Below are 26,969 nucleotides of genomic sequence, written 5' to 3'. Positions count from 1 at the left end.
TCTTCGTTCACATGCAAGTTTTTATTTCACAAGCAACATGAACGGCTTGACGGATGATGGCTCTGATCCCAGCGATGGTCCCCTGGTTTCTGAGAAGAAGATCCCTCCTGAGCAACGTGTCCTCGTTCTGGGGTCACATGTAATGCACATCGTTACGGCCGCTCCACAAAGGTCCCCCTCCACCCGGCTCAGTCTCTGCCGTCGTATCTCTTGTTCGAGACATCTCACTGTTTCAACGTGGTCGGATTGGTTTGACTTCCTGGAACCTGCAACAGGAACATCTGTTCTCAGCACACACATCTGTCGGCGCACCCTGCTCAGGGCCTATTTCTCCTCACTGTTGCCTTTTAGCCTCTGAATGTTCCTCTCCTGAGGCGAGTCATCGTGTGGGTGTTGTGGAGGCGGGGGTCGTGATCTCCTGAGGTTGGGCAGTTCTAGCTAATTCCATAAAACACTTTAGATCCTCCTCCTCCTCTCTCCTCTCCTCTCTCACCCAACCCCTCCTCCTATCCTCCCTTCACATACTTCTCCTTTCTAGGTCAGGATCTGTTGACATGTTTCTTTATTGAAGCAGTCATCTGACCCCCGTGCATTGCGGTTGTTATCAGGAGCCATCACTGCAGTCTGGACACCTTCCATCCCAAGCTTCCTCTGAAGGACTGTTGCTCACCAGCAGCTCGTTTTCCCACTCAGGCGTGTGCTTATTGTGACCGCAGTGAGGGAGTGTGTGACGAGTGCACTTTAGGGAAAGTGTTCCTGAAGTTTACCTAACCCCTTTATTAGTGGCCAGATCTCAGAAACCACCTCCAGATGTTTGAGAGCACAATCTGACCGATTATTTACAACACGGCCAGTGAACATCGCCCTCTTCACACGGACGCTTACTCTTTGCTCCTTTGGCGATGCCCGAGTTAATGCTTAATCTAAGTACAGTCGTAATTTGCTTAGGCCAAGCCCAGTTCACGGGAAGGAGGTTACTTGGTTGTGCTCGGATCACTGCAGAGGCACTCAAGCTGAGGGACTCATCGAACTAATCTCTTCCTGACAAGCACCTTCGGGACAGACCACCATGTCTAAGAACTCCTCGGTCAGCAAGGCGTTCGCCGCCGCCTTCGTCGTCCTGACGGCCTCCGCCATAGCAGGCATTGTCACCATGGTCATTTTGTACAAAATCCAGATCACTACAATGAATCCCACGCCCCGGCCGACTTTCCCTCCCACCACCACGGGTCTACCGCCCGTCACGCGGCTTCCGAAGAACCTGGTCCCGGAGAGATACAAGGTCTTGCTCTGGCCTCGCTTCTACAGCCAGATCCTCGAGGAGGTTAACGTCACCAGCCCCAACCAGACGGCGCTCTTCACTGGAAACACCACCGTTTACTTTCATTGTGTCCAGGGCACGAGCTCCATCTACCTCCACAGCCAGAACCTGAATGTTTATGGTCCAGTGGTGGCGAGCACAGACACCGATGAAGGGTTCCGTGTTACCAGAATGGAAAGCCACCACGACCAAACTAACTTCCTGGAGATCGAGTTGGATTATGCTTTGAAGACGGGGGGGAACTACAGTTTGTTTCTGTCTTTCAGAGGAGAAGTATCAGGTGGTCTCGAGGGGCTGTATGGTAGCTCATATGAAGAAGGTATCCCAGCTCATGAAGACGATACAGATACAGACAGGTGGGTACAAAGAGTTTAAAGCTTTTGAGTGTATGTGTGAAGAATTAGTGATAATGGCGTCAAACTATTCTGACGATATACTTTTTGCTTAAGAAAACATCCTGCCAAGTTTTAGCAAGGACAACCAAATGTTACAATTCCCTTATGTTTTACTTTGTGACTTCAAGATGTACACATATATGGAAATGGATTAGGGCCACATGTAAATTAAAAAAATGGAGATCTGACAAAGAGTTATTTATTTTTTATTCCGAGATGTCGAAATTCCGAGAAGGAAAATCTGAATTCTGAGAGAAAACTTTTTTTTCTTAGAATTTTGAGAAATTCAGATTTGAACTAAATGGAGCTCTAATCCTCAGTTCTATTGCTACGGTTTCACAGAGACTGAAAGAACGTATGTTCAGCATTAAGCCTTTTTATCTGACACCCACTACAGTTCTGTGTTGTAAATTCCCCTTCCTTCTGATTTAGTTATTAGACCAAATTATGACCTTCTGTCTGTCACTTTCTTTGACTTAGTTTCCCTAAAATGTAATCATGAACTCATTGCTTATAATAATAATAATAATAATAATAATAATAATAATGGGTTCCATTTATAAAGCACTTCATATTTGAATTCAAATCCCGAAGTGCTACAAGTAGTGAGCATGAACAGTATAAATAAACATTACACAACACGGTAGAATTAATAAAAAAGCAATAAATAAATAATAATGATGAATGAATCCATTATTATTGTCTAATTACTCAACACTGAAACATAATGTGTTCTGACGTTACTTGCAGTAGCTCCTCGAGCCATCTCCTATATCCAACACATGTAGAAACATTGAAATATTAAAGAGGTTAAAGAATCATTTTGCTTTTATTTTGGAGGTTTTCTTTAACGTTGGCAGGTTGAAACATTCTCAACTGAATGTAGTGAGACCATACTAATATCATCACTCCATTGTTTACTGTTCTGTCGGAAAGATCAAATAATATACTCTAATCTTATAAAAAGATCAAATAATATACTCTAATCTTATAAAAAGATAAAATAAGAAAGTAAATCCAAAGTAAGATCAAATGTATATACAGTAGTTGTCGGCTGCAATATGTTAAGTATATATGCAATATAATATGTAAAACAATCCGGAAAGTATAGAACAGACGAGGATTAGGGCCGCATGTGGAACGTTATCGAGATCTGACCAAAAGTTCTGAGAAAAAAAGTCTAAATTCTCAGAACTTTAAAAAAAAAAAAAAGTTTTGGTCAGATCGTCAAAAATGTTTCACATGAGACTCTAATCCTCTTTCACAGTATAGTAACATCTTGACTTTCATGATAATATTTAGAATACAATCAAAAAAATAGAGAAGGAAACACTGTGCTCACAATCTATATAATCATTCAAATCAAAGTGACGCTCCTCATTAATGTTCCTATCTTTTTGTGAACAATTCAAAGATTTTTCAGATTGGAGTCAGTCAATCTGAGTACATCTAGATGTTGAGGATGTCCTGAGGTCTTTTGCTAAAGGGAAAATAACAACATTTTGTGTCAGCTATTCATCTGAATCTATCAAATAAAAAATAACTAAGGCTGTCAAATAAATGTAATGGAGTGAGAAGTTCATTATGGCTTCTGAAATGTAGAGGAGTAGAAGTAACAAGTAGAATAAAATAAAAATACTCAGGTGAAGTAAAAGTACCCCAAACTTGTACTTAAGTACAATACTTGAGTATGTGTTCTTATGTACATTCCAGATATACAGTATATGTGGTTTCAAACAGACGGAATAAACTTGATGTATTTTTGATGAAGCTGTTTTCTGTCTACTTTCTGTAACTGATTCATTTATCATGAATAATGTGCTAGTAGTGTATGGTGACACACACACACACACACACACACACGTTTGTCCCTTTATTTATAGTGTTCTCTCTAAGGAAATAGTATACCCCAACTCACTTTTGTCTTCATCTTGCTATTATGCTTAACATTAGAAACCAAATAATAGGTACTGGGCACTCAGATGTTGCTCAGTTGCCAGAGTCATATTTCACCCTTCAAAGTTTTAAGACCACCTCAACGTGCTGCTACAATGCACTATCACCTGACAATCTCCACTCACCACTAGAGATATGAATTTGGCATTGGCAGATATGTGTTAGTTATTCTCAATAAATCAACTTTTGTCATGGTTTGTGCCAAACTTACAATCTACCTGTTACAAACGTAGAGGACACACAATGACACTATCCACCAGTATTTAAAATACGCACATTTGATGGAGTTAAAATTCAACGGAATGTATTATGGGTTTTTATGATATCCAAATTGTATCCTCATTATCTGTATCCAGTGTTCCCGCAGTGTTTACCTGACAATACACTGTCTTTCTCTGTAATTGTAGATTCCTTATTGCCACCAGTCTGGAACCAACATTTGCCAGGAGAGTGTTCCCTTGTTTCGATGAGCCAGATTTTAAGGCAGAGTTTGAGGTGACAATAATCCACAGGAGAATCACGACGGCTCTAGCGAATGGCATAAATACAGGTAAAAAAACAAGCAGTCACCATCCAAAAACATAATATAGTACTTAATTTCTCTTCAACATGATCCAATACATCGTCCTAATACTGGTCTTCTTTGTTTCTCAGATGGCGCCAATGTTATAGACGACGATTGGAAATCCACATCTTTTCAGCCAACACCGTTGATGTCAACGTACCTGTTTGCCTTCACGGTTTCAGAGTTTACTCCAACCCCCTCCTCAAATCACCGTGTGAAAATCAATGTATGTGTACTGTAGACGTGGGATCAATGATATGTCTTTATTCTCGGTATGGAGTTGATGTTTGCTTCTATCACTTTCAGATCAGGTTTTAGATATATGATGGGAATTATGTTCATTCAAATAACCATAGGTACTGAATAGAGTCAAAATGTTATGGCATATGTCATATCAAAATAACATTCGGAACCATGAAACCAAACCGTATCCAATAACTGAATAATTTTCAGGTTTAATAACTTAGTTTTTTTACATGTCACTCCCACACTTTTGGGATTATTTCAAATTATAAATATGTAAAAGTACAAAACCAAAATATGTATCTTGCGTGGCTTATGTTTTCCCATACAGACGTACGCTCGTCCTAAGGCCACTGCAGCAGGACACGCTAAATATGCAGCGGATATCACGGGAAGGATTCTCGACTACTTTGAGCGCCGTTTTGGCATTATATACCCACAGAGAAAGCTCGGTAAGTCTTTGTCTACACAGGAAGAACATGTAGGCTATATCCTACTTCTTTATCATTTGATATTAGTATACAGTACAGGCTACTCATTTTTGACTTGTTTGCTATAGGGTTCACTAGCTAGTACCGTACCCCAACATTTTGTCATTTAAAGATTTAATGAAGGAGGGTTAGGGTTAGAATAAATGGATGGATGTAGGGGAGGGGAGGGGGCTTGAAGGGGACAAATATTGTTTGTGAGGCTGGTTTGGGGGGACGTACTGAAGTCAGGGCAGTGGGAGACTCTTGGTGGGGGTTCTGTCTCTGGGAATTTCAGTTTGAGCCGATTATGGGCCCCAAGACAGTACCTAGAATGACACATTTGGAAAAGTATGCATATATAGTATTGGATAGATATAGGAAGGGAAGGGATGAAGGGGTCAATGTGTGAAAGGGGGAAGACATGTGGTTATTACGTTACCATTGACTGTTAGCAGGCTCAATGTCGAGTCAAGGCAACATAATAAAGGAGACGGTAGCCGAAGTAATCAAAAAAAGAATTTAATTAATAATTACCACCATGGTTGAACAAAGGAAAGATAAAGTAATGACAGACAAGAACACAAACTGCACAGACAGGATCAGCCCCAGACAAAGGGGAAAGCAGAATACTTATACATGAGGTAATGACGAGACAAGACACACCTGGGTTCATTACAAATGGGTACACCTGGAGGGGAAACGATAAGGACTACAAAACCATAACGGGAAACTACAGCTAGACATGACACATCACACTAGGAGCGCCTGATCAGGGCACACACACATACCAGTGGTATAGGATGAAGGGATGAAAGGAGGAAGAGGTCAACAGGTAGAAAGATGAAGGAAGAGTGCTAAGAATCGGTTGGAAGATCATGGGAAAGCTGTCAAAGATCCTCAGCCTCAGTTCCACCCTCCGTCACTCGTTAGGCGATCAACATCATCCAACAACATCCAAACTTTTATTCTCAAGAAAACAATTCAAAAATGATCAACTTAATGTATTTCAATGCCTTTATAGATAGGGGCTCAGTCTTTTAACAGATCATGCTGATTTATTTCTTAATTGTTTGTAAATGACTTATGTTTGTTGTAGATACTTTTTTGTTTTGGAAAGAATGTTGGCATCTAAACAATTCTGATAAAAAAAAGCTTACACAATATATTCCGGCTCCTGTGGGCACAGCCAGTAAGGAACCACACATTCCAAATGTATGTATCATCTTGTCCATATTTCTGTGACTCCTCCAGATCAGATTGCACTGCCAGACTTAATTTCCGACGGAATGGAAAACTTGGGGCTGATCACGTACCAAGAGGGGGCGCTGCTCTATGAGGAGGGGGTGTCCTCTCGGCTTGACAAGGAAAACATCGCTACACTCATTGCACATGAACTGGCACACCAGGTTAGAGGAAACTGCTCTTCATCCACTTTTGTCAATAATTCAAAGTCAAAAGGAGAAATGCCAAAATGACATTAGCATTGCTTTTTTTTGTCGACAGTGGTTTGGCAATCTGGTGACGATGAAATGGTGGAATGAGATTTGGCTGAACGAGGGCTTTGCCAGCTACATGACCTTCTATGCAGTGGACGCTGTTGAGCCGGACTTTAAATTAGTAAGTTCAGACCAAACCTTCACCTCTTCATTATGAGGGTCATGAACAGCCAAACACAGCTCCATCTCTTCATGTTGTGATGCAGCATGTCTCTTCTTGTTTCCCCAGAAAGATGTACATATCCTGAACAACCTCCACTATGCGTTTGAGGCGGACGCTCTGGCCTCCTCTCGTCCCCTCAGCAAGTCTCAGGCAGATGTGCAGACCCCTTCTCAGATCATGCAGATGTTTGATACTATAACCTACTGTAAGGTAGAGGCAGCACATTTCAATGAATACACCCTGCATGAGGAAGCATGGCGAAGGATTTTATTAATACCACGGTCCAAAATCAAGCTCATGGGGGGGCATAATACTTTAGATTTCTCAGATGTAGATAAGTGCTTTTTAAGATACTGTATTTGGAGTTGTAAACATTAAACTACGATTTTATATCAAATCAGTGCAGGAGCTTAAATGATCTTTGAATGAGATTCAGGCTGAGTAATGTGGACATTCAGAAGAGGCTGACATGATCACAGCATTTCTGAAAATGAATGTTGGCAATTTTAAAATAAAACTAAAGAAAATGTATGAATACACTTTTTAGGCAATTATCTCACAACTTGTATTACATACATCACCGAGAACAGCCCGAGGACCGAACCTCTGTGATGTCAATGTGGGTACGTCCTATTAGGCAGTGTAATGCATTCACTTGAGAAAACAATAGTTGTCTGTTTTTTTGCTGAGTTACCTCAAAAAAAGATTTCATATAATTTAATCAAATGAAACGTGTCCGTTTAGTTGTATCAAGTTTCATTATGACTCATTACTATACAGATGCTTTTGTCATGAGTTTGTTGAATTTGCACTGAGCCCCAGGACTTTGCATCTGTTCAGACGTACACTACACTGCTTTGCTCCTGCAGTGTTTCACCAGAAGCATAGGAAATGATATCAAATGCTTTATGGGCATGAGGCATTTGAAATGCATTCAGGCTGGCTACAGTGATCCAAGAGCCAATCAGGCAACTGCTAAAGATACAGAATCCCCAGGGAAAAAACAGGGAAGATATATATTTGTTTTTCTCAAGTGAGCAGTCTCTTCAGTATGTTCATGTAACATGTATTTGGTGTTCACTCTGTAGGGGGCAGCTGTGCTGGTAATGCTGGCAGACATCGTGGATCAGCCCGTTTTCGACAAAGCAATCGGAGTAAGCAATTACATTTAATCTCATTCAGTTGGGCTGAAATACAGCTGTAGTCTTTATAATTGCCTCTGCGGACTGTGCATCCTTTTGGTAATACCAAAGTTTGTCCAATTACATGGCTTACTACATGGGTGGGAGAGCTAATATAAAATGCGATGCCTTAAATGGGGGACTGAAATGATAAAAACTTCAAAAGTGGTGTTGATATTGGGTCAAACTATCTCGTTAATGAGCACAAGAACATGCTTGATTTTCAGTTTCAATTTCTAGGTTTTGTGCAATACTGGAAAAGGGATAAGGTACAATTAGCACAGTACAGAGAAGACCCAAAGCAGCTGTAAGAGCAATGGTGGCTAACTAGCACTAGCATGTTCCAGATTTTTTAACTGACACTGTTTATTTGAGTTTGGAGTCATGAAGTCAGTTAGCTTAGGTTATTTGGACAAACTGTTATGTTGCTCTAAAGCAGGGGTGGGGAACCTCCGGCCCCCGGGCCGTATACGGCCCGCGAGACCATTTGGTATGGCCCCCCGGGCCGTATACGGCCCGCGAGACCATTTGGTACGGCCCTCGAGGTAATTTATAAACACACGCAAAAATGAAAGAAATCTAGACCGCAAAAAAATTAAACTAGCGAGTGCCTGTTTTTCCTGGCCACGGTCAGGGTCCTTGAACACAACACGAGCCTAATTTGTCATCACGTGGTATATGTCTCGTCTGACAGGGGTGTAGTGCTGACGGAGAGCACCAGAATGAAAATGTTGCTCTCAAAGTGCACCAGATTGATGCTTTATTTAAAAAAAAATCTTCCCGGGGAGCGAACCCCCCTCGAGGAGGTTAGGTCCCCCCCCACTTAAATCATGTCCACATGGATAGGAGTCTAAATACATTTGCACACATCTTGTGTCCATATCTTTCTGTTTTGGTGTTCACGCCACACCGTGCACGTGCATGCATCATCATGGTGAGATATCTGGATTCAGAGGTTGCTTTTTCTTTGCACAGCATGAAAGAAAGGCCAAATGAATGGGCTGTGATTTTAGTTTTTTTAAGCAGAGGTCAATAATTTGTACGGCCCTCGGAGGATGTTGAAAAAATGTAAATGGCCCTTGAGAGGAAAAAGGTTCCCCACCCCTGCTCTAAAGTCTAACATTCCAACATCTGGTTTTGGTTGTTGTTGGTTGTTATTGCAATGTGAAAAGACAAAGAAACAAGTTTAAAATCCACAATGTTAGACGAACTTTACAACATTGTAGACATACATCATCTTCAACATCTTTGCTGTTGCAATGTCTTTTCGGCGATTTGGCAAATGAAAATAATACTTTTTAAACGTAACTGTAACTTCTATCTGGATCTCTCGGTGTTTCTGTTTTAGAGGTACCTCTCAGACTGGAAGTATAAAAACACAGACCAGAACATCCTCTGGGAATACATACAAAAGGTAAAGTGTTGGATTAAATCAGGTATTTCCACATGCAAATGTTTGGTAAGTAATCATTGATGAGTCTATGTTATTCATATAATAAATGGTGCAGGCAGATGACGAGAGTACAGGCGAAAGGAATATTGCCGAGGTGATGAACAGCTGGACAAAACAAATCGGCTACCCTGTTATCACCATCAACACTACCAGTGGAGAAGCCTTCCAGAAGCACTTCCTGTTCAATGACTCAGCAGTATCTAGGTATGCGCCAAATGTGTACCCGTTTAGGTCAAAGCTCTTATAATACTCATAACATTGAAATGAATATTGAGTAAGAATCAGTTAATATTTTCAATCAAATAAATGAACATCTTAAGCATTAAGTCTTTAGAGTGCGTGGGAGAGAAACTCCCTCTGTGGGGAACATAGGGATTTTAACCTTTGCAGACCATTGACATGCACACACTTTTTTTTTAAGTCAATGAAATAAATATTTTTAGGCTAAAATAATGTAACATATTCCTAATATGGATTAGATATATTGGATTTCTGTCAACATCCAACACCAGTGCAAAGGAATCCCGCTAGTTAAGATGGTGTTATCATTCGTTTGCTTGTTTACTTGAATCTTGCTGGAAAATGTGAATACATGCAGTGATGTGGTCAGTGCCCATTTGGACACACATTGAGAACATATTTGACATTTACTATCTTTCAAATGCCAAAGTTCATGAATTTGTCTTCAAGTGACTTCACTCAAAAATGTCTTACTGAAGAAGAATTGTCATTCAAACTCAGGTGTGTGGCAGAATGCAGTTATTTATTTAGCAATCACTTGTGTCTGCCACGCCTGCACTGCAACAGACTGTATTATATATTTGTTCTAACAGTGTGTTCAATAACACTGCCTGCTGACACATTCTTAACTTGCATTAGCCATACTCGGAACAGCTCTGGACTTGTGCATGTTGGAAGTGCAGAGAACTGGTTATTGGACAGGAGATTTGATTTCATGCACCCTTTTACAGGTCATCTTAAAAAGCTTCTTTCTAAGTTGCCTTTCAATTCTTCATTGCTAGACACTGAAGAAGCCTTTCCTCGACTATGAGCATCCTAATTGTTTTTGTCTTTTGTTTTCTGTCCATTTAGTCTTTCGTGGCACATCCCGATCAGAGCCATGAAATATACAACTCTGTTTCGTCTGATCTGGTTGAAACCCGGCGAGTCAGGTAACGGGATGTAAAGCACAGAGCCTTTCTCCTGAAACAGCTTTGTTTGCATTTTGGACAAACAACCATTACATTAGATCTTTTGTATTTCATCAGGCCCAGAACATATCAAATAACGTTTAAATATAAATAATTATTTGGACATCTTAAGGCATCTATGTGAAGGTCCTTGATTGGGTAAAATCCAGTAAAAGTTTGCTGAGACCGAGAAAGATGACCTTATACACAAGATAACTTTTCATATCGTTTTTAATGTGTGTTCATACTGTTCCATTGATCTTTTATGTTATTGCTTTTTGAACAGCAATGAAAGACGAATTTGTTGCAACTAAAGGAGAGTGGATTCTGGCAAACGTCAACTGTACTGGATACTACAGAGTCAACTACAACCCAGAGAACTGGGATCGCCTCCTCACTCAGTTGCAGAAAGACCCACGTGTGAGTACTGAGCCAAACCATGAGGTCCAGCACTCTGGGGCATTCATGGTTCCCAGAGGATACATTCAAATGATTTTGCAGATCCCCAGACTCTCTATCTAGCAATACCAGTGAGTTCAATTCCATCAGATTAGGGTTTGTGCATTGTTATATCATAGCTAAAGTTATTACATGACATCCTGTTTGGAACATGAATATCTGTACCCAAATCTGTGCCAATCCATCCGTTAGATGTTAATGTTAGATGTTAAGATATTTTGCTGAATAAGTGAAAATATTGATGGTCTTGATGGAACGTTAAGGCATCAATACAATCAATATGAATCATCCTCTGGGGAACATGAATGTCTACATTTATCAGTTTATAACAGTCTGGATGAACTGACTGACTGTAGCTCAGCGGTGGTGACTTAGCTTAGCGGTGGTGACTTAGCTCAGCGGTGGTGACTTAGCTCAGCGGTGGTGACTTAGCTCAGCGGTGGTGACTTAGCTCAGCGGTGGTGACTTAGCTCAGCGGTGGTGACTTAGCTTAGCGGTGGTGACTTAGCTCAGCGGTGGTGACGTGAAGTCATGAGATGTGATGTCGGTCATTTGGAGCCCCACCTTTGCTTTTTACTTCTGGCGATTGCATTTAAGCTTCAAATGTCACAAACTGGTGTAAGTAGTTGGACGTTAACCTGCAAAACAAAGCGGGTGCGTTTCCAAAACGTGTGTGCCACTGGGGAAATCATTGCTTTTTGAAAAACGATGCACCATCACTGTACCACTCTTTTGGTAAGCATCTTTAGACAGAACTCCTAACACAGGAGCATAGCTTACATTTAAAGAAATTAAGGCTTTATATCGAACTTTTAAAATAGTAAAAAGTTATTGTTTCCTGATCTAATGCAGAATTTTCACATTTATAGTAATATCCTTGATTTCAGATGTCTACATGCTTGGAGTCTTTATAAACTCAAATGTAACTGCCCCTAATGTTGCTCTTCTTCCAGCGGATCCCACTGAAGAACAGAGGGCAGCTTATTGACGATGCATTTAACTTGGCAAGGTAATCACTTGGATTCAGAAAAACCACACTGCTACAAATCCAAGTGTGTTCTGATCAAACCTGTTGTTTTTTTAAATAAGGGCAAGCTAATGTCTGCCTCTTCCTACAAATGTTATCTCTGTTTTCCTCAGGGCCAAACTCGTCGACGTGACTCTGGCGCTAAATTTAACGCGCTTCATTCGGAATGAGACGGAGCTAATACCCTGGGCAGCAACCATCAGCAACCTCGGGTACTTTGTCCGCATGTTCGACCGATCTGAGGTGTATGGACCAATGCAGGCATGTACTATTAAAACAATTAACAATTCTTTCTAACATCACTAAATGAATTGACTGTATTACATGAAGAAGCAGGATTTAACTACTAGATGTGATTGGTGTCAATGTCCTTCCCACATCAGGATATGAAGAGATGAGTCATAAAAGTGTTGTGTGTGTTCCTGTAACTCTGCTGTAAATGTGTCTCTTCCTGTAGATGTACCTCCGTAATCAGGTTGAAGGCCTTTACAATTCTTTCAGAAACGACACAGACAATTCCAACGTCCCAACTGATCACGCCTCACAGTAAGGAAACATGGGTTTGTATGGCGTCATATAACACTATCACATGTTTCGGATACAACAACAATGACTTGATTGGATGGTTCTTTGGTATCATCATTTTAAATACCTTTGTGTGTGTGAAACTTCAGCACATTAGCAAAGACCAACCTACCAAGATACAGTGTTTTATATATATTGTATTTTTTTATTAGGACTTATTCATCAGAATCAGAAACAGCATTATTGCCTTAAGTCGGTATGGTGCGTGCATAAACACAGTCAAAGAAAATACATTGTCAGAAAAACAACCAACAAATAATGTATATATAATATATATACCTAACAACTACGTACAGTATAATATGAAAAAATACTCGTAAAAAACAAAATATATGCAGTACTGGTATGAAAAGTGTAAAGCTGTGAAGATATTAAAGGATCATCATCATTTAACACCTACTGATAATTTATAAATATTCAGCTAATCTCCGAAATGTGCTTGTAATTCAACGTAATAATGTTCCTTAATAAATGACATATCAAGCTGAATGAATTCAAATGCATTTTTCATCAAAGCTCTATTAATAAATATTTTATTTAAAAAATCGCATCTCTATCTTCTTTGAAACACTTATTACATTACATTTATCATCATGTATTACATCTACACTTCTAACATAGACATTGTGCTTTATTCCAAGGCAAATCCAGATAAAGGCCATAGATGTGGCATGTTCCAACGAACTCCCAGAATGCATTGAGATGGCTCAACATATGTATGCCGACTTGATGAAAATCAACAGCACCAACAAGTACGGACAATATGGCATAAGTATCTTTAACATCACATTTATTGTCTATCTGCCATAGTCCTACAGTGAACCCGGAATGATTGAGTGACCCAACGTTTTATGAAATAAATGTTTAAAACAGGTCCCCAACACATAGCGCTGCCGGATGCTAACTTGCATGTTGGGCAATTTGCACAATTAGCATCAGTTGCAATAATTAGCATATGGTGACTATAGTTAAAAACTGGCTTGGCCAATTTGGACTATTTTGAATGTTGAATCCATTTCTGAATTTTTCAGGATCAAAAATGGCAGAAACGTGCTATATCACCATATGCTAATTATTGCAACTGATGCTAATTACGCAAATTGCCCAACATGCAAGTTAGCATCCGGCAGCACTATGTGTTGGGGACCTGTTTTAAACATTTATTTCATAAAACTCTATTACTATTTTACTGGTGGGCTAATTTTTATGAATTTTGGGTTGATTGTAAAGTTTTAGGGGACCCGTTTTTTAGCTATTGTCCGCATAGGCTAATTAATGCTAATGAATGCAATTTATGCTAATTGTGCAAATTGCCCAAATGGGGTCCCATACTATACATTTCTATCATGAAACTTGGGGTACTCAACATCACAGGTTCACACTGCTGGCAACTAGACTTTTTATACTTCATACCTTCTGAAATGATGCTACACTGGAGGTCTGTTGGTTCTAAGGGTCTCACTGTAACAGCTGTCATCCTGTTCTGTTGCTTTACACTCCAGCAATGATTTAAGAAAGGTAGGTGTCCTTATGATCCCTTTTTCATGTTTGTTGTTGGTGCCTGCTGTTCCCCGTCTGCATTGTGGTTTTTATCTTTAAAGTTGCTCTGGGCTGGATGTTAACATGCACTCTAAGCTTAAATCATATACTTTGGCGACCATGGCAACCCTTTTCCAACTTATTGAAAAAGGGTTTGCCAAAACAAAACTCCTGTACCTTCACACTGGCTTTCTTTGTGTTTTGGAAACCAGCTGCAACTTTAAAGTAGAGACATTGACTTTTCAATAAATGTGTATTCTTCACAATGAAAAAACTGAAACGTTGACTTTACATTAGGTTCAACGGAATATTATTTCTTTCAACGAACCTAAAACTGTAATGTGCAATTTGTTGACATATTACATTTAATTAAAGTCAACTTTTCAGTTTTTCAGTGGTTAGTAACTAAGTATATTTACTCTAGTATTGTACTTAAGTACTTTTTTGAAATAGTTTTACTTGAGTATTTCCCTTTTAAGGCGAGACACTACAGATGAATAGGGTAATTTTTGTAACTTAAAGATATCAGCTAGAAATCTCTCCAATTAATTACTTACATTAAGACAATTGTTTTTTGTATTACAAGTTTTCTGAAATAGCATGTTTAAATATGCAAATGAGCCATAATCTCATTAGATATGCGCATATTTTAATACATTTCTGGAACACAAATCTGAACATTGGATAAAGCCAGGTTCAAAATTCTTGTTTCATTTTGTAGTCATATTAGTATCTAAGGCTTTTACAGAAGGGATTTTGGATATCTCTTTTTACAGCCCTAAAATATCAATTGTCGCCATGTTTTTAGGTATAACATGTTATATAATTCAGGCTATGAATGATATATGAACAAACCCTTCTGTAAAAACCTTCAGAATATTGATAGGAATATAACTGGAAGGTTTGGTGTATCTACGTGCTACTGAAGTGGACATTTGAAAAACTAATTTGAAAACGACCTTTAAAGATTGCAGTGAGGCGCTAGCTAAACCCTCCTGTTCTCTGGATGGCGCCTCGACGCACGCCGTGAAGGTATTTCATGTTCGGGGTCATTTGTTTTTTGTCTAACCTTGCTTCATGCAAGAGACAATTGTTGTCGTCTTTCCTGTGAATGTTTTTTTTGCTGTTCTTTTGCCATTTTGAGATTTAAACTTTCCAGTGGAAAGCGAAGTGTTTTAGCACACCACGTGACGCATCTGAACGAATCACGTTTTTTGGTTTAAGACCCCACAAAATAAATGACCGTGTCTCGCCTTAATCCTACTGTATACGTCTACTCCACTACATTTAAGAGATTTTAAATAATAACCAAATAATATAATACTGGGAAAAGATCCATTCTGCATAATGACTCATTTTACTTTTGATACTTTGAATTCTTGTGTACTTTATATCATTCGGAAATGGATCATGTTAATTATGCATAAGCCTACTTTGACGTTTTGTACTTTAAAAGTATATTTTGTCTTGATGCTAATACTTTCATACTTTGACTTTACTTTACTTTACTAATTGAAATCAATAGTGGAGTATTTTGAGACCATTGTATTTGTACTTTTACTTAAGTAAAGGATCTGAGTACTACTTCCACTACTACATACATGTACATGCATGAAAGTGTGTTAATACATTTAGACGGCATGTTGAAAATGAGACAGTCCTGATGTAATGAAAGTGTGTGTGTGTGTGTGTGTGTGTGTGTGTGTGTGTGTGTGTGTGTGTGTGTGTGTGTGTGTGTGTGTGTGTGTGTGTGTGTGTGTGTGTGTGTGTGTGTGTGTGTGTGTGTGTGTGTGTGTGTGTGTGTGTGTGTGTGTGTGTGTGTGTGTGTGTGTGTGTGTGTGTGTGTGTGTGTGTGTGTGTGTGTGTGTGTGTGTGTGTGTGTGTGTGTGTGTGTGTGTGTGTGTGTGTGTGTGTGTGTGTGTGTGTGTGTGTGTGTGTGTGTGTGTGTGTGTGTGAGTGATTCAGTATCCACCCTAACCTGCGGTCTGTAATCTACTGCCACGCTGTGGCTCATGGGGGGAAGGAGGAGTGGGAGTTTGCCTGGGGCCTGTATCTTCGCTCCTCGGACGTCTCGGAGAGGGACCGGCTCCGGAGGGCTCTGTCCTGCACCAAGAAGATCTGGCTGCTTAGCAGGTGACCTTTTTACCTTTTGTTTTGAAAAGTGGTTGGGAAACTTCTTTCAGATAAAAATAAAACTGTATTGCGTGCAACCCTTTTTTTGTACACACTAGTTTCCCTACCATTTGTAGACACAGGGTTCACAGTGTCAGGCTACAGACTGTTGTCATAGGAACCATTATATGTGTGGGGGAAAATATTTAGGAAGCCAATAATCTACATCTTTCTTTAGGAGACTTGCACACCCCTGTTCTCCACGGCGACACACATACCTGCAAACATGTTGTGCTAAGGTGTCATGTTTGTAAACCAAACCCTTGTAGGGGGGTCTGGGGAAGATGTTTTAATAAAGCAGTGACACTTATTACTTCAGGCCAAACCAAATAGCACTTCTTGTGTCCCCAGAAATACACCGACCAAGTTTGACCAGACAAACTGTTCTCAAGATGTGCATGTTCAAAAAATGGTAGGGATATGTCCCCAGAGTCCCCTATGCTTTTGTACCATGCACATAATGCCTTCTTCCAATATGCTAGACTTTGATAAGGTGAATCCCAAACACACAGTTGCTATTATGAAGTGAAGAGTTTGACAGTGGCTTCCTTATCTTGCAGATACCTGGATTACACTTTGGACTCTGAGCTGATACGTCTGATGGAGGTTACTTCCTCTATAAGCTACGTCTCGAGGAATGTGGCCGGGCAGGCGCTGGCCTGGAACTTTATCAGAGCTCACTGGAACTATGTCAGATATGTGTAAGGTTATATTGCTTTATTTTTCTGAGTCATGAACAGTTTACAGATTGTGGCATTGGGTTTGACCAATGTATACTTGATGGCTATGTTTACATGGAGCCGTTTCTTATTCAGACAGATTTACAAGAGTACTTGTGGTTAAACCCGAAAACATATGATAGGGTGGAGAAACGACCACAGCGTTGAGATTGTGAGAACTTGGAGCTCAGACATTCTTCTTATGGTTTCTTTAAAGCTCAATCCAACTTTTTCATGGGGACAGAAATCGGACACACACATTTGTCCTAATTCTTCTGAAGTTGACTACAAACAACAAACAGATCTGAAGTCCGGATTGAATTCTCCTTCACATCTTTCCTTCACCCCGTGATGTTTCCCATTTAGGACAAGTGGTTAGGAAAACAGATATGACCTGACACCAGCCTGTGTCTATCCAGAGATGGGTCTAGGACACTTTTAGCCTAACTTTGCTAGACTTGACTCAGGTTGTGCTGTGGCATTACATCTTAGCAACATTGATTACAGACCTACATGATGGATTCAAGGAATAACCTCCACCACCTCATAGCACTGCCTCAGTGGTAGTTTAAAGAGCAGTATCAGCCCCACAACTCATCTATCTATCTAGTCCTCTCAGACCTGTCTCATGACCTGCTCTCAGGCCATGAGCTGCCAGTTCAAGACGAGGTTGTTGTCGTCGTCTGTGTTGTCTTTATGGACGTTCTGCTGATGGGCTCCTCATCACAGAGGTCTCTGGACACTGAAGTGACAAGCGGGCGAGTCACTTGAATAAACAAGCAGTGCCATAAAAGAACACAATATAATAAATAGAATCTTCTTCAGGTGTCATTAAGTACAAAGGTCTTGTTATTTAATCAGTGCTTATCATTATCTCTCCTTCATAAAGTTCCCACTGTGTGTGCCGTTACCAGGAAGCGAAAAATACATTGGTATCAAAGTTTATACAATACACACACAACAGACAGACAGGGTTTCATTTCCTGAGCAAACAGGGACACCTCAGATGAGCTAAATCAAATTAGCAGAATGGTCTCGGACTTCTTCATACTGTTTTACGATAAAAACAAGTGTATTATTAGGCAGCTAACACCAATGCAGTCTCATACAACACTCCTGCAGTAAAGTCCACCTTCTTTGAGGCCATGATTCTTGCAGAAACTGTTTGAGATATGTGTTGACTTTTGTTTGTGGTGTTGTTGAACTGCGTTGCACTATGTGGAAGATACGTTTCAGAGTGGCCTTTTATTGTGGCCAGCCTAAGGCACACCTGTGCAATAATCATGCTGTCTAAGCAGCATCTTGATATGCCACACCTGTGAGGGGGGATGGATTATCTCGGCAAAGGAGAAGTGCTCACTATCACACATTTTTTCAGATTTGTGAACAATATTTGAGAGAAATGGTTATTTTGTGTATATAGAAAATGTTTTAGATCTTTGAGTTCATCTCATGAGAAATGGGAGCAAAAACAAAAGTGTTGCATTTATATTTTTGTTCAGTGTAATTGCTGATATTTTGTCCACCCTGTCTCTGCTTCCAGGGGTGGAGTCACGCTGATCGAGGAAGTGACCGGCAGGTTCTCCACCCAGTTCGAACTGGAAGAGGTAATTGATGGATGTCTAATCATTATTATGAAATTGATAATACTGTCAAGTGGGAACTCCTCTCTCCAGTCACGCACCGCTAACTGATTCATATTCAACAAATGAGTGGATACACCCTACAACTTATCAGATGTATCGTTGTCATCGTCAGTTAATGGATGATGGCAAGTTAGTTTATCTGTGAGCCAAAACCTCGGATCTCTTACAATGTCATTTATTCTCATTAAGATGATTTTTTTTTATCATTTAAAGGTGGGGTAGGTAAGTTTCAGAAACCGGCTCGAGATACACTTTTTGTTATATTCCATGGAATGCTCTTAACATCCCGATAGCAATGAATATCTTAAGTGCTTTGACAAAAAATCCATTAAAAAATGTCATCTGTGGAAGCCGTAGTACTGTAAAAAGTACAACCACCCTGTCTGTCAGCCTTCCATCTCGTGCACGCACAAATGTATCTCGTGCCGTCATTGGGCGTGCATTGCAGCAGTACTTCAATGACTCGCCAGCAACAGGCGGCCACTTTCACCAGTCTGCTGACGTCATGCGCGTTCATGTGTGTTGGAGGAGGTGCTCTGTAAGGAAGTCTGAAGGAAGGGGCGGATTCTTTTCAACTGTGTACTTTCAAATGTTAGTGCACTCGAGCCGGTTTCTGAAACTTACCTACCCCACCTTTAAGGTGAAGGCTGGTTATTTTTTATATATTTTTATTACCAAAATATTTCATGAAAAGTTGAAAACCACCACTAATAAGTATTTATACAGCCTGATATCTCTTCTTCTGTTCCATAGAGTTCCATTGTTGTTAAATACATCAGTGAGCCACACTGTTGCGCTGGTTTCATGTTCATCCTTCATTACCTGTTCTTCACTTTTGGTCAATCCCATTTTTAATCAAACTATATTCAATTTATTCTGCTTTGAATTAGGTCCAGTGTAAAGGATTTAGTGACGTCTAGTGGTGATGTTTCAGAATGCAACCAACTGAAAACTCATCCTTTAGTAACAGCTCCTTTTTCAAGTGTGTAGAAAATCTAGAGCTGACAAAGGTCACGTGAAACAGAAAGAGGCCTTCTCTAGAGCCAGGGCTCATGTAGGAACATGGCCATGCAGCAAGTTGAACTCCGTAAAACGGACTTGATCCTTACTTTTATACTAAAGGCTCATTCTAAGATAACACAACAATCCATATTTGTAGGTGATTATAGATCTATACAAATGGTGTGTGTGTTTATGGTGATGAAGAAAAGTGTGAGTTTGGAACATAGAAAGATGAAATGTCAGATTTGGCCTTCTATGTGTACCTGGTTAACAAAGCCATGTGGCTGTACTTTTCATTGAATTATCATCAAGCAAGATAAAACCATGGTGGTCAGAGATGTTTTGCCTAACCTAACATTACTGTGTGTGTGTGTGTGTGTGTGTGTGTGTGTGTGTGTGTGTGTGTGTGTGTGTGTGTGTGTGTGTGTGTGTGTGTGTGTGTGTGTGTGTGTGTGTGTGTGTGTGTGTGTGTGTGTGTGTGTGTGTGTGTGTGTGTGTGTGTGTGTGTGTGTGTGTGTGTGTGTGTGTGTGTGTGTGTGTACGTACACACAGCTGGAGCGTTTTGTGATGGATTATGATCTGGGTCCAGCTTCGTACCAGGCCATTGAGCAAACCGCAGTCAACATCCAGTGGGTCAGCGAGAACAAAGATGTTATACTCAAGTGGTTTGAAAGAGAAACAGCTTGATTGAATGTAAAAAAACAAGAATTCTTAACGACCAGTGGTGCTGATCAAGACTTAATCGGGAAAATAATCATCATTCGATTCCCCAGACTGAACAGTGAGACTGAATCATAGCATAGAACCGACTCAGCAGTGTTTACAGTATGTATATATACATTATTTATATACTATATTCAATGCTAACAGTCAAAGTAAGAAGAGAATTACCCTACTGTTGGTCATTATTGCACATGATACTAAAGATGCTATATTGAAGTATAGTCGTTTGAAAAGTTTAATGTTAGATTCAAAATGATCACATTTACTTTTGAAAATCATTTTTGTTGTTGCTCTTTCTCAGAGATGTTTTAAAATCTTTGTTAAATTTTGTTAAATTTGAAAATGGATTGAAACTTCCAATAGGTATGTTATTCTCCAAAAAAACATTGTTCTAACGTATTAGGAAAACAAACACTGGTTCATTGGAGCAGTTAAATGAATCATTTACACAGCTAAAGGATAGAACTTCCTCCATTTGTTTACAGGAACACATGTATGTGTTTTATATATGTTGTAATCAAAGACAGCATTATTGTTGTATGTTGTTGAAATTGTGTTTTTTGATAATAAAACATTGATTAAGTCATTTAATCCTTAACATGTATATTTTACAATAGCTATAGTGACTCACTTTAATATCTATTGTAAGAAGATGACCATGATAATAACCAGCAATAAAATATTGTTTAAAAAACTTGAGGTTTGAATACTCTTTCAATATATAACACTCCACTGGATTGTTTTTAGCCTGTTTATTCAACACCAACAAAAGCAGCTGATTACAATGTCTCTCGACTGAACACATGTAAAGTATTTGTGCATGAAGAAGATTCAACTTATTGTCATTACGGTACTATGTAACAAAACGGTTTCTCTGCATTTGACCCATCCTAGTGTTAGGAGCAGTGGGCTGCCATTATGTACGGCGCCCGGGGGCATGAATTCAAACGATGAATATTTGGCGTTATCAGTTAATATTCATTTAATTTCAAACCTTTATTTATACAGATAAATCCCATTGAGATCATTAATCTCTTTTTCAAGGGAGACCTGCTCAAGTAGTTCCACATGAAACATAAAAACATAAACAGAACAACAAAAGGACATCATACAGCATCATTTACATAATTATCCACATAAGCAGGTACCAATAGCTTCCGATTGAGTAGCATCCAACCGAGCTTTAAAAGCATTTAGTGGCACCAGATTGTTCAGTTTCCATTTAATTTGCAGACTATTCCAAGACAGAGGAGCTGCGCATCTAAAAGCTGTCTTCCCTAAGACAGTCCTAGCAGTTGGCACATTTAATAAAACCACAGCATTCGATCTCAGGCAGTAGCCACTTACAATTTTCCGTGAGATCAGGGAGCAGATATAAGATGGAAGTTTCCCTAACATGGCTTTGTATATAAAAATGTACCAGTGACTGAGCCTCCGTACAGTTAGTGAAAGCAAACCAGCCCTTGCATACAGGGTACAGTGATGGGTTAATGCTTTACAGTTTGTCACAAATCTCAGTGCGCTGTGATACGCAGCATCTAACTTGACCAGGCAATTGGCAGGTGCATTCATATAGACCAGATCCCCATAGTCCAGCACAGGTCAAAGGTCACAGTGACTAGCCTTTTCCTGGCCTCAAGCGAGAAACAGGACGTGTTCCTGAAAAAGAACCCTAGCCTAACCCTCTGCTTTTTTAGCAGGTTATTGACATGAAGTTTAAAAGTGAGACAATCATCAAGCCAGATACCAAGGTATTTGTAACAGGTAACCACTTCAAGTGTTATTCCTTGCGTAGTTACAATATCTAAAACAGGCTCTGGTGTCTTTTTAGCTTTAGAAAATAGCATTACCTTAGTTTTATCCACATTTAAAAGAAGCTTTAGTTCAGAGAGCTGAGTCTGAATAATGTTAAAAACAGCCTGTAATTTAACTACAGCCTCTTTAATGGAAGGACCTGCACAGTACATCACGGTATCATCCGCATAAAAATGTAAAGTAGCTTCATCCACATTTTCACCTAAATTGTTGATATATATGGAGAATAAAAGTGGACCTAAAACAGAACCTTGGGGAACACCATTTGCAATGTTCAACCACTCAGAAGACAGCCCATCAAAGTGAACACATTGGGACCTTTCAGAGAGGTAGTTCACAAACCACCCCACTGCATGGCTGGACATGCCTATACTGGCTAGCCTCTGCTTTAAAATGTGATGATCAACTGTATCAAACGCTTTGGAAAGGTCAATAAACAGAGCTGCACAACTCTGCTTATTATCTAAAATACTCGTAATGTCATTCACCACTTTCATTGTAGCAGTGATGGTGCTATGTTGCTTTCTTCTGACTGATGTTTAGACAGGATGTCATTTGTACATAAAAACACCTTTACCTGTTCACTCACTAGGCGTTCAAGAACCTTAGCCAGAACTGACAACTTAGAGATGGGCCTATAGTTATTTAATAAGGTGGCCTCCCCTCCTTTTAGCAAAGGCAGGACATACGCTGACTTCCACCATTTTGGAATTGTGTTTGAGCTGAGAGAGAGGTTAAAAAGAGTAGTGAGAGGTGGAGCAATACAATCTGCAGCTATCTTTAAAAAGAAAGGTTCTACGTTGTCCGGGCCAGCCGGTTTCTTAGGATCTAACTTGGTTAAAGCTTCACGAACAACATCAACAGTAAAATGGGTAAAACTAAATACTATATACATACACATACTGTAGTGTTCACAGAAGCAGAGTTAGTGACAGAATCAAATAGAGAACCACAGGACACAAAATGCTTATTAAAGCAATTTAGCATAGTAGCCCTGTCCGATATAATGCCAGATGCTGTGGTAATGCACGGAGGTAGGTCATTATGGATATCGCCGGTGGATAACGATTTAATGGCTTTCCAAAAAAATTCAGGATTATTCAGATTATTTGTGGTAACTGACAGATAATACTTAGATTTAGCACTTTTGACATGTGAAGTGAAGCTATTCCTTAGCTGCCTAAAATGCAGCCATTCTACCTCTGAGCCTGATTTCCTAGCCTTTGCCCAGGCCTTGTTTCTCTCATGAAGGAAACTGGACAGTTCAGCAGAAAACCAAGGATTGTCTCGTCCCTTTACTCTAAATGTACGCAGGGGTGCATGTCTATCAATGATCTCCATAAAACCAAGATAAAAATAAGACCATGCAGTTTCTACATCAGCACACAGATCGATTGTACCCCAATCAAAATCAAACAGATCATGAACAAAACCCTGCTCCACAAAATGTTTTTGTCTCTCTTAATGATAATGCGAGGTTTAACCTTTTGGACCTTAGTATCCCTAATTGTGGCTACAACACAGTGATCGCTCAGATCATTTGCAAATACTCCCACAGATGAATATTTATGGGGAACATTAGTTAAAATGGGATAAATTAGGGAGGATTTATTAGGGGATTTAATGTTAGGGCGAGTAGGAATGTCCACAATCTGAGTAACATTTAAAGAGATACAAAGGTTTTTAAAATCCTCTGACACTGCAGTTAACCAGTCCCAGTTAAAATCTCCAAGTAGCACTATTTCCTTGTAGTCTAGTTGTGATAAAAGATTTGCTAGTGAAGACAAGGAGTCTTTGACAGCTGAGGGAGGTCTGTAACAACTCACTACCATGACCTGTTGACCCTTTGCCACTTCTATATTTGTGGCTAAAAATTCAAATTGCTTACTGATCGATTTGGAAACTAATGTGGTTACACTGAACTTATTCTTAACATAAATGGCAACGCCACCACCTTTATTAGGCCGGTCGGTACGATACATATTAAAACCATTTAAGGCAATGTCAGAGGCCAAAATAGATTTGTTTAGCCATGTTTCTGATAAAACAATGACGTCAGCGTCAGTCGAGCTCGCCCAGATACGGACAAAATCTAGTTTACCTAACAGACTGCGCACATTCAAGTGGATGAAACCCAACACAGACCTAGCTTTAAAATCAGCAGGAGTAGCGATCTGACTATTACTACTGGGCGGACCAGGGTTAGGTTGTACATTTCCTGACAGTAATAACAACAAAAATTAAAAAAAATTAAAAAACAGGCATCTTTTCCTCTTAAGCGACACACATACATTGTCATCTAATTTAGAAACACCGGAAAAGTCTGCGAGAGTGTGATTAGAGCTTAAGAAGCAGTCCTGAAGAACCATCAACGCAGGAAAACAAAAAAGACAAACATATTTTGTCGAGCAGATTGACTGTGACAAGGCAACCGGTAATTGTTTGTGTAACACATCCGAACCTTTGCAGGGGATGCCCACTGCGGGTGGCAGGACAGACCTGAATCCAGTAGACTCCTCAGAATGACTAGAGGTCTTCTCATAGTCCAAGACAGTTAACAGGCACAGCAGAATCCCGATATGGGCCATTTTCCCAGACCAGCACACAGTAGCAAAAACAGCACAGCAGCAAAGGACAGGCGAAAAGAGCAGCGTGGAAGCGCTCCGGTCCCTCTGTGGTATCCCCGGGGTGAAAGCAGGCCTCTGCAACAGCAGAACCAGGACAGGTGGAAAGCAGGCCCCAGCGGTGGTACAATCCTCCTCCGCACAGCAGCACACGCCCGGTGGAAGCAGGCCAAGCCCGAAGCGTGGATCCACTCCGTCTCTCCGCGACGACTCCAGGGTAAAAACCTCTCCAGTACAGCCGTATTCTACAGGTGGGAGCAGGCCTCCGTAGATCGCAGATCGCAGGCAGCAACAGGTGGAGCCGCTCCGTCTCTTTGCGACGAGCAGGCCTCCGTAAATCGCAGATCGCATGCAGCAACAGGTGGAGCCGCTCCGTCTCTCCGCGACGTCTCCGGAGGAAAAACACCTCAGTACAGCCATACTCGAAAGGTGGGAGTAGGCCTCGGCAGATCGCAGACAACTAAAACTATTAGATATTTGGGTATGTCAGAGCGGTGCAGTGATGACGTATTTGTGTAGGTCGTACTGGAAATTAGCATCTCAAGGGCTATCACAACAAAAAGCAATTGGATTTCAGAATATTGCAGAAAATACGTTTTGTGTCAAACACACGTAAATGTTACTTATCACGTTTTGTTCAACAGGATAACATATTAACACAACACAGCGTTTTAAGTAAATGCGATCGGCAGCAGTACAAAGTTAATGTAATGATGTAAAGCAGGGGTGCCCAACCTTTTTTTAACCGAGAGCTAGTTTTAAAGTAGCCAGTCTGCCGAGATCTACCAGTCCAAATAGAGAGGCGTAGCCATTACTGACAGCCTACTACCAGGTAAATACACACTTCTACTTGTATAAAACTGACCTTTGTACGATTAATACTTCATAAAATACTGCAGATCCTTTATCTTTCCTCTTTCTAATCTACACACATACAAGTATTTAACTGAAGTTACACAACAGAGTTGTTGATACAGAGTTGGAGTTTATTCACACGTCACAAACTACAGTGGGTAATGTTTTCAAGAAACATTGAACAGTGCTGCCACATATGACACATGAAAAAAGAAAAGACTCTGAACCCTTTCTTTGCCATTATATAAAAATAGTGTTGCTACAAAAGTATAAATGAGGCTTACTAATAAGACAACTCAGATCTGAAGCTACACAGGAATCTGCTGCCAACGTGCAATAAAAAAGACAAAATTAATAGAATCAAACCCTTTTTTTGTTGCATTTTAGTAGATTATAAAAAGAAATGCCTTTAAAATAGGATGCAAGCAACACTAGTTTCTTATCCTGAATTGATAATAGACTATAATCAATTTAAACAGAACAGATCTTAATGTTTGCATTCTTATACCATTTTGTACAATAATTATAATGAATAAGTTCAAACAAACTAAAACTTACAGCTAATTAATAACGGTATCTAACTTGAGTTTTTATTGTATCAAAAACCTGTTGAAATGCTACTGTTATTTTTACTGTCCCCCAAAAGCGCGTCGGCAGCCTCCAGGAATGCTTCTTTCACAACTTCGCCGTCTTTGAAAGACTTCATGTGTTTCGCAAGAACGTGACTGACACGATGAGATGCTATGGTAGCAGCCTTGCTCTTGTTGTTGGGCCTGGTGAAAATGGACTGCTGTGCATTTAGCTGTCCTTTCAGGCTCCTCCCCTTTTGGGAGCATAGGGCAGAATTAGGAGGGAATTCCGTCTCGTAGCGTTTGTGCACTGTTTTGAAATGCCGTTCCGAAAAGACCCTTCTTCGATAAAGCCACGCTCGCATTGCAGATGAGACAGATGGACTTTGAATTGGAATAGATACAAAAATGATCATCCTCCCACTCGGAGTGAAAATTATATATTTGGGGCTTTTTTGCTTCTGCCATTGCGGTCTTGTGTGTGTGCAGACTGTCACTCATGTTGACACGGACAACATCAGCGAAATAGTGCCCACTGCCCACCAGCCACGCCCCCACACACGGGGTCACGCCGGCCAATCACAAAGCTTTGATGCGTTCAAGTGCATTATTCTGGCACAGGAAGATTATGTTATAGGACATTAACGATACAACTGAATATTGTTGTTCTATTTTTAGACACATCTCGCGATCGACTGGGAATCTCCCCGCGATCGACCGGTCGATCGCGATCGACTGGTTGGGCACCCCTGATGTAAAGGAACTAGATCCCGGTCGCATGGCTGCGGACTTGTGTCGGCG

General features: G+C 40.2%; 1 protein-coding gene across 3 annotated transcripts; it reads left to right on the top strand.

The window, feature by feature from the left end:
* The first annotated feature begins 87 nt into the window (after window positions 1–87).
* Window positions 88–21,002, top strand: anpeplb (alanyl (membrane) aminopeptidase-like b). Of its 3 annotated transcripts, XM_034084776.1 has the most exons (20): window positions 88–1,677; window positions 4,080–4,222; window positions 4,327–4,463; window positions 4,812–4,932; window positions 6,202–6,356; window positions 6,454–6,567; window positions 6,676–6,819; window positions 7,698–7,763; window positions 9,139–9,204; window positions 9,299–9,447; window positions 10,336–10,415; window positions 10,720–10,853; window positions 11,846–11,901; window positions 12,033–12,180; window positions 12,377–12,465; window positions 13,146–13,256; window positions 16,009–16,176; window positions 16,776–16,916; window positions 18,478–18,541; window positions 20,135–21,002. In XM_034084776.1, exons 1-20 carry the CDS (start codon window positions 1,070–1,072, stop codon window positions 20,267–20,269), a joined length of 2,829 nt encoding a protein of 942 aa, XP_033940667.1. In that variant the 5' UTR covers window positions 88–1,069; the 3' UTR covers window positions 20,270–21,002. The 3 variants fall into 3 exon arrangements, with proteins under 3 accessions (XP_033940667.1, XP_033940668.1, XP_071059537.1); XM_034084777.2 differs by lacking the exons at window positions 18,478–18,541; window positions 20,135–21,002 and adding an exon at window positions 16,567–16,627 and having other exon boundaries at window positions 16,776–16,902; XM_071203436.1 differs by lacking the exons at window positions 16,009–16,176; window positions 16,776–16,916; window positions 18,478–18,541; window positions 20,135–21,002 and adding an exon at window positions 15,011–15,760.
* The last annotated feature ends 5,967 nt before the right edge of the window (window positions 21,003–26,969 follow it).

The sequence above is a fragment of the Pseudochaenichthys georgianus genome, chromosome 6, assembly GCF_902827115.2.
Source record: "Pseudochaenichthys georgianus chromosome 6, fPseGeo1.2, whole genome shotgun sequence".
NCBI classification, from domain to species: Eukaryota; Metazoa; Chordata; class Actinopteri; order Perciformes; family Channichthyidae; genus Pseudochaenichthys; species Pseudochaenichthys georgianus.
Note: the sequence above shows the minus strand (reverse complement) of the source record. Positions and strands in the feature narration are given on the sequence as shown.

Coding starts and splice junctions, on each gene's coding strand:
- anpeplb (XM_034084776.1), top strand. CDS start 1,070: ATGTCTAAGAACTCCTCGGTCAGCAAGGCGTTCGCCGCCGCCTTCGTC. Junction 10,854..11,845: donor AGTTGCAGAAAGACCCACGT/GTGAGTACTGAG, acceptor CTCTTCTTCCAG/CGGATCCCACTGAAGAACAG. Junction 13,257..16,008: donor AAAATCAACAGCACCAACAA/GTACGGACAATA, acceptor TGAGTGATTCAG/TATCCACCCTAACCTGCGGT.